The sequence below is a fragment of the Daldinia loculata genome (assembly GCF_022478755.1).
Source record: "Daldinia loculata strain CBS 113971 unplaced genomic scaffold F4817scaffold_42, whole genome shotgun sequence".
Taxonomy (NCBI): domain Eukaryota; kingdom Fungi; phylum Ascomycota; class Sordariomycetes; order Xylariales; family Hypoxylaceae; genus Daldinia; species Daldinia loculata.
In genome coordinates, this window is record NW_026054896.1 from 34,531 (window position 1) to 43,298 (window position 8,768).

The 8,768-nt window shown below is 44.0% G+C and overlaps 1 protein-coding gene across 1 annotated transcript; it reads right to left on the reverse strand.

Moving 5' to 3' along the window:
• F4817DRAFT_344345 (alpha/beta-hydrolase) lies at window positions 1-1,440 on the reverse strand. The gene has a single exon (XM_049304136.1). It carries the CDS (start codon window positions 1,272-1,274, stop codon window positions 333-335), a length of 942 nt encoding a protein of 313 aa, XP_049156855.1. The 5' UTR covers window positions 1,275-1,440; the 3' UTR covers window positions 1-332.
• Window positions 1,441-8,768: the final 7,328 nt, after the last annotated feature.

Below are 8,768 nucleotides of genomic sequence, written 5' to 3' on the forward strand. Positions count from 1 at the left end.
TCAGGGGGCGTCTAAGGTTAGCTTGAGGCTCTGACGTTCGTTAATTCTTAATTAGAAGCTATGATAACATGGTAAAACACAATATAAATTGACCTTTGAAACATCATTATATCATGTTATTCTTATAGACTACCCATCAGGAGCAATGCTGGTAGCCCTGGATAGACTGTCTCCCATTTTTAACTAATCATCTATCCCCCTTTTCAAACTGCCTTTCTTTCCCAATTTTACTATCCATTCAGTATTGTATCTTTGACGAGAGACCCACACATAACGGTAAACTTAACAGCCATAATGACCACAAAGCTACAGTAAATGCCATGTAGTTTATATTACTTCCCAGCCGTCTTCAGCTGTTCTCCCCTCTTCGCGTTGGCAAGGATCGCATCCGCCACGGGCTTTAGAGCCCGGTGCGGCAACTCGTGCCCACAGTCGTCAATAATCACCAACGTTGCTCCCTCCACGCCATCCCTTAGAGCCTTTGCATGGTCCACAGAGAACAGCTGATCCTTAGCACCGTGGATAACGACGGTCGGGCATTTGACAAGCTTAAGCGCTTCCCTAGGCCATCTCACGCCTACCGCATCCGAATGATTCGTCTTACTCCACATCGTCCCGCTCTCCCGCTCACGATAGTACGTAATCTCGGACATGCGTCTCGCGTCAGCCCTTTCTTCTTCGGTAGGCGGTTTCGTCGCCATAGCGAGAGACATCGCTGCATATGTTTTGATCCAGCCCTCGTGATCATCCCTATCCGTGGGTGGGTCAAACGCGTCGGTGAGTGTATAGTGTCCCTCCATCTGCAGCGACGGCAAGTTGTCTGTCTCATCCTGTATGCGCCCTACCGGACTTGTGAAGATGAGAGCCAGACTCTCAACGATGTCGGGTAGCCGGCCAGCTGTTAGCCAGGAAATTGGTCCGCCCATACTAGTGCCTATTACGTGTACACGCTCAAGCTTTAGATGGTTTATAAGACCTACGATGTCGTCTACCATATCATCGAACGTGTAGGCGCGCTCTCCGTAAGGTGGCTCGGGAAAAGACGTCGAACGGCCAGTATCCCGATAATCGAATTGGACGATGAGGTGAGGATGATCTGGTGGATTGAGCAATCGAACAAACGCATCAGGCGTCTGTGTCATGGACATTCCATATCCCGAAATAATGATTATGGCCGGGTCTGACGGGTTGCCGAATGTCCGATAACAGATCTTACAGCCTTTTGGCAAGGAAACAAAGAGCTCCTCGGACATCTCCATCATATTGTCCATCATATTGGATAACGGTGCGAATACAATCTTTAAAGGTTGGTATTATTAGTTACAAGTTTTCATACAATCGGTATAGATTTCGGCAAGATACACATGAGCCGCACTTAATTAAGTGAACAACATGTTTCTCTCCGTATGTAGCGACTAATGAGAGGGCCCCCGCAGCCAGGCAGCAATCCTTCCAGCAAACGACCCCGTTGAGCATCTCCAATAAAAGTTGACAGACACAACGCGACTAGTGGGGCTCTCAGGATCAATAACATCATTCAACCAGTTCAGCCGTAAATGGCATGAAACCTATCTCTTTAACTACCTCTTCTCTCTCAAATAGACCTCTAAGATTGCTCGTAAGATTTTGTCGTACTAATAGCCATGTTAAATAACCTAAACCAAGCCACTAGTGACTCAAGAACACACATATAATGTAAAACACTGATGTAAACTCATAGGGAAACCTTTACTAACATGAGGCGTATTAACTCCACTCAATATTTCCTATCGATCTAGGTAAACAAGAGTCAGAGGTCTAACACGTAAAACCCAGCTTCGTTGGTACTGTTTCTTTCAGATCAAGTTACACGGGTAACGTCATTGAATAATTTCATTAGTTTAATGAATCTGACAAAGAACTTGTTTACTGTTGTTGAAGAAATTGGCTTTAGTAAAATTTTCTATAAAGCGTAGATGTACACATCAAAAGCCAATAGTAAGAGATCCACCAATTACAAAGTGCTAACATATACAAAGACACAAACACTCAAATATATTGTATACATGTACATACAAGTTACGAATATAGTTTTAAATACGAGTCTTGTGGCAATTACCGCATTTGCCTATCGAGCTAGAGTTTGATAAACTTACAACTGTGAACAATAGGTATTAAGGTGCAGTTTCAACCCATCATAAGACTATACAACTATTGAATTGCTAGTTAACTAGTACATATTAAACTTCCAACCAAAAATTCACTTAACAATCAAAGATATCACTACACAGGTGCCAGCTCAGATATCATTGATATACTACTCTAACAATATTTAGTCACAACACATTGATTATCCTACTAACATCAGGTACAGCGTTTCGTCTTGCAAAAGTACGACTGACATTTTCTTATAAAACAATACTATCCAGATAACCTTCCATCCTAGGTACACTTTAGTTAGCATCGACCCATCATTGCCCTCAGCCTCGCAACTCTCCGTCAATACAGGATCAGGCATCCACATACAACAAAAACTCAACTCGCGAATTATCCCGCTATGTCGTTAGAACTAGAGTTTCTCGATGGCGATGTTGTCGAAGCCTACTTCAGGACAAACAGGAACAAGGTCAAGAAATACCTGGAGAGCAAAGTCCAACACGTTGACGACATTGGATATTTTCCAGGGAAAGTCGGCCCCGCTTCGGTATTGTATCTTGTGGTAATTCTTGCTGAGGAGTATCCCGGCGACCCCGAGGACCAGTCTGTAAATGAGAGTGTTAGCAACAATATTTCCACTGCCTTGGAAACCTGTTACCCTTTCCCAGGAATACATCCTAACCATACACTTTCCACGATGATCCAAGGCTTTGTGGTAGTAAAGAGAGACGCTACCGGATATACGAAGGTTTGGTGGCCGACATGGATCCATGCACCCAACGGCCAGTATGGATGTTATAACTGTACGGATAGACATTAGGCCGAAGACACGGACGATTAATCCAGCAGTTCGACATGATGCTTATGGTCCTTAATGGTGATCGGGTTAGGATTTTTACCGAGATACGTCAATTATAGACTACTAGATAGTGTATGAACGCTCCCTAGAGCACTAATAATTCATATTTTATCCAATCTAGATTTTGCCATAGCTTTATTTAACTTAACTATAGTTAGTTGTATTGATATGAACTTGTGTGTGCGTGTGCTTATTCACTGTCATTTCTGTAAAGCTATTTATCCGTAATAGGTTAGATAGTGCGGTCTATCGTATACGGCTGATATGTTTTAAAGACTTCAAGCATGCTTACCTGCATAGGGGAACATGTAGGGTATGTATATTTACTGGCAGGTGTCATATGGTATCTGCAGTACATATTCAGAATACAGATAAGCCTCCCAGACCTTCACTTTTACGCTCTATCACAGCTGTTGTATCTTCAGGTAACCTCTTAAACAGCCAAGAACTGCCACGTGTGGAATCAACACTAGTGGGCGTTAATCGGTAAGCGATTAATGGTAGGGATACCTTAACCTGTGACTAGGGTCTACTGTCGGTATTATCGTAATTATTATTTACGACACCTCGAGTCACCCCTGATCGCCAATTCTACAATATCCGTACATGTCTCGTTTCTATGTAGAGTTCGAATAGTTAAGTCTATTATCGCGAACCGAACCGAAGCAAAGTTGAATTGAAGGTATTTGGTAGGGGTGTAAAAGGCCATTTGATAATTTAGCACACTTTTAGAACCTTAGAGGGGAAGAACGACAAAAAGGGTACATATAATGTAGGGGTTTTTCTTTAGTTTATGACTATCGCGTTATGTACCCCTATTCGGAAATCCCGACTGCTGAAATGAGTGGTCAAGGGCTTGCTTCCAGGTACGGTATATGATATCTTGGCAAAGAATACGTATATTCGAGATCCCTCCCCTCTCATACCGTTGACATGGCGAGTTAACATACGGGTATATGTATAAGAACATGTACATATTATCGTTTAGCTGGAATCGTACCTTAGATCAATGCTCGGAATCTGCATCCATTGAAGAGGAAGAGTGAGTTATGTAGATATCGTATCCTTCTGTCGGGACCACCCGAGGGCAAATTCTGGTCTAGTGCGGAAAGAGATGCCATCCATCATTGGGTGGCACGATGATAACTGGGAGTCGGAAACATCCAGCTGGTACATTAGACACAGTTGAGCCCAAGTTCGCATATTCGGCAACGCTCATCGCCTAGATAGGCAGTCAGTCCGATGCTTATGGTAATCATCGATTTGACGCGGGCAGCAAGCGAGGGTGGCCACGTCTTTGGATGTTCTTAGAGTAGCCTAACGTGGACATATTCTATTTATCTAGGATCGATCCGACAAAAGTATGAGGTCGTAAACTTTGCTCAGTTGGACATAACACCTTCTGCGCTAAAGAACCTTTTATGGGGATAGGAATGGCAGGCGAGTTTTACTAACGACGTATCCTAAACAGTTACCTATTAAGCGGCTCGCTATCCCCTTTAACTAGACCTAGAAGTCAATTCTTATTATCCTCAGTACCTACTCGGTTAAGCAATAGTTCTAGGTCTTGATGAGGTGTTACCTACGAAACGATTACCGAATTCATAGACAGCATTGTGCCCAAATAGAATCCAGCTAACTTCCGACGAAGGAATCGAGATCTCTGCATACTACCGTCCTAGATACACGTATCTCATATATGTACCATATCGTTGTGGTTAGCGCGACGGGAGCCATGGGTCTACATATGGTGAGTCGATAGTGTTGGAACGTTACAACGATGTAGAGTACCTATGCCGCACGTGTGAGTGGAGGCAGCGAGTTATGAATGTAAACCTCAAAACCCCATATTGTAAACGACATGGTCAAGGAAGCTTACCCCAAGCAATTGGACGAACTAGCAGCGTCAGAACAAGTCGGGACCCAATGAGAATCAAGAAAGCCCTTGTGAGTGAGACAGTGCATACCGTGTTACCCATTCTGACATTGTCAAAGTCATGGCCGGCATACTCGGGTATATATTCGTAAGTCGAAACGAGGTCGTCGCAACCATTAACTAAGCTCAATCGCATCTGGTAAGCCATTCGGTACAGAATGCTGACCCTATTCGCGTTCTAGTGTGGGTGAGAACCCCAGGTCTTGTCAGGAGAAACGCGGCCTGGGGGTTCTCACCCTATTAATGAGAGCTGCCGCGTCATCGTAAGTGCTCGATGCTACATCCTTCTAACCAGGATAAAATTAGACGTTATAACACGAGAAGAGCCGACAATTGGATTTAGCGGTCAGTTCTTCCAAATCCAAGTGGCCGGGCCTGGTTTTATGCGGCTCGGCATCGTATTTATGAAAATGTAAATCAATTAGGAAGATCTCAGTTAGTTTATGATATGTAGGTTGAATTCAATTCCGGTTAAAAGATGTTTCAAGAGAAATCGACGCCCGGGCCGAGTCTGGGGATGATATCGAAGTTTCAGAAACACTCCCACTTACATGGATAATGTATGATCCCCAAGATCACCGCGCCGAAAGAGAGTCAAAAACATATCCTTTCACACGACACGGCCCCTCTAAGCGAAGACCTATTAATCTAGGTATAATCTATAAAATTAGAACATGTGATGAGCCGCAATAGCCTGCAAGCCGAGACCGCCTTAGCCGAATCCTGCAGGCTCTAATTGCTGTAAAAAAAAAATTTCTCGTTTGTTAGCCTTGGCGGCACATCTTATTTGACATGAATACGCGATATCGAGAAATAATCGGCGTCATTCTGTTATGCCTGTTCATAAATCGCCACTTTCATTTCTCGTGACCATACTAATTACTCGATACTACCTACTATCGCTGCAGTGCTGATCGAAGTCCACTTCGATTGTTCTTTGATGTGACATAGACATCTGATACGGGATTTTTGGAACAGCTCAAGTTCCCGGGGCAGAAAAATCCGAGCCTCGGCGTCTCAGTTCGAGCTTAGCTGCACGTTAAACCAATAAGTTCCAACGTGGGGAATTATTCCTTTTTTCGTAGATTCATACAGCTGTTACTAAACTGTTTAGTGTAGATCTCAAAATAGGGGCTTTATCAATATACTACATACATACATACCTACCTACATACTACATCGTAGAACGTTTAGGGGAGATTGAAGCCGCGTCAGCATTCGAGCCGGCGTATTAGGCTAGCAATTAAACAATTCCATTTGGGGAATGTTATTCGCCGCAATCAGCAACGGCTTTTCGCACCAATTTTGAGAGTAAGGTCTCCCTTTGTCTAACATATATGTAGCCGCTATCATTTTCTTTAATAACTCGCTACTTGGTGCTTTGCGGGGTCGCCACACGTGGATATTAACGATTATTGCAATAATGATAGGCCGTCTCAATTTTGGTTGGCGCCCGCATTGTTATGCCGCCGCATTGACAAACGATGCCAAGACCACTAGTAGGGTCGGTGAAGGTAGGGCTTATGTTTCCGTCATTAGTTAAGCAAGGAGCAGGATTTCGGTTGGCAAAGTTGTTATTTTCTTCCATTCCCTTTCAAAGTGCCAGCGCGTGCATATTAGCATCTGTAGGTCCGAAAGTATGGGATCCAAACGTGAAACGCTCGGTATCCAAAATTAAGAAGATCTTAGGTAGATAGATAAGCTTGAATCAACAACAGCTCGGTAGAATAGAAGAGAAGTCGTAATATAGATATGCCTATATGGGATTAGGAGAGGTTGTTCGCCATGCCGATCAGCAAAGAATTTTAGTGTGTTTGCAGCCTTATTTGGCTACAGGGTGATGCTGGCAAACTGCGGCAGGTGGTAAAAACAAAATCGTGATCTTCCTAAACCCCTCCAACCACGGCAAGTCGGCTGGGAGACGGGATCGCAGCCTGATACCGGATGTGCTGCTTTTGTTTTTTCGGAAACGGGGATTACTGGAACCAGGAATTCAAAAAGTCTTGGCTATAACACGAGCCATAACACGAACTGGGTCGAATTTGATGGACCGGAGGCGGCTGATACGACGGCACAAAAAAATCCGAACGGGAAGGGTGACACAAGCGCACGTCAGACTCATTGTCGTCAGGCCGCATGGGGAAAAAAAAAGAAGACTGTCAGACTGTTAGAATGCAACTCAGCAGCTCATGTTATTAGACAAGGCATTGGAAACGTGTGGCGCGGGTTTGCACCTCTTAGAATAGAATTAGGAATGAGACAGTACATCCACATCCCATGTAATCAACGGTGTTTTCAGGCGTGTTCAACGTGTGGGACAAGTATAGAATAAGAAAGCCAAGAACTGTTTAGTTACACTGCCAAGTCTCTTGGAAGAGTCGCTTGACAAGTAGTAAGAAAGGCCAAGACTCTTGTCGATGCCGATTATCCGGGGCAGTGGGAATAGCAAAAGAAGCTTTTTCGATGTAAGTGAACATCTAATATCTTCAACCATTTTAAAGTTAAAGGGTTTGAAGTTATCGCATCAATGCTTACAAGTTTAGCCGCATGTGGGGAGGGAAAGTTGCGAGTAAAGCGAAGCAGAAAAGTCGTAATTGATTATGCAGTTCTTAAAAGGTGTACTATGTGGTACCTAGTCGAGTTATTATTAGTCTACATAGGTCTTGTCTATTCATTCGAGAACAGGGCTTCCTTGTCCAATCATAGGTGGCCCTTCATTTTGTGGTACTTACCTACCTGTATGTGCCTTCTTAGAAAAGGAAAGCCGAGGGATTCCTAGCATCGGGTACCGCCTCTACATAGGTACATATGTACCGTACACCTACGGCATTAAAGCCCCCCACTGCATTAAAGTCAATCTACACTAAACGTTGCCACATTTAGCTTTAGGTAGCCAGGATATATCCTTTGTTTGGCTACTTAGGGCAGCTGAATAAACAGAGGATAAATAAAGAGGGAGAAAAAATGACTAGGTAAATAGCAACAGTGACAAACGGTCAGGAAGTTGCAAAACACATAAGGGGAATTTACGAAACCACGAAACCAACAACTACGTAACCCAACCCACCTGATTTAACCCCATTAAACCCCATTTCGTCACTGTCCCTGCTGCCCCTGCCGCCCCTGCCAATGTACACTATGTACCTAAGTAGCCAAGTACCTAGCCAATGTACCTGATCAAAAAGAGGCTGAATTGGTGGAGTTGTTAGCCCCAAAAGCCCAGTCACGCACGTCGCTTCGCTCCGCAAAGTAACCAAGGTTTAAGAGAAAACCGAAGCGTCTTTCCCTCTCCAATTCTCGCCAAGCCGCCGTCTACCTTGACTATATGGGAGATCCATACATCGATCAAATCACATCGATCCTGTTTGCCAAGTCTCAATCGACCGCCCCTTATTATATCTTCCCTCTTAAAAAAATCCTCCAACTTCCCTTTTCTCTCTCTTCCTTCTTTGCGCCTCTTGCCGTATCTTTAAGTGTGTGGGAACTGACCTCTAATCCTGTCCTTCTTGTTCTTTCTTTTATTACCACGCATTTAATCCGTCCGCCCTGCTTAACCTGTAAAAGGGAATTTAACTAACTGAGCGGTTGTGTATGCATATATCTATATGCTTGCGCGTGGGCGAATAATATCAATCTAATATTATTCCTTAGGTACCTACTTATTGAGACGGTTGCCCTACGAGCCTTACGGAGCTTATCATTAAAAACATCCATCTCTAGGTCGCGTGCGTGTCGCCACCTATCGTTAATCAGCTTCTCCAGCCTCTCCAGGACGCATATACGCATATTAGTGAATCTAGTCCCGCTTTTCTCTGTGCTGCGCGCGTCCGGAAAACA

What these genes read in the sequence shown, in the direction of transcription:
- F4817DRAFT_344345 (XM_049304136.1), bottom strand. Translation starts at nt 1,274, where the DNA reads ATGATGGACAATATGATGGAGATGTCCGAGGAGCTCTTTGTTTCCTTG.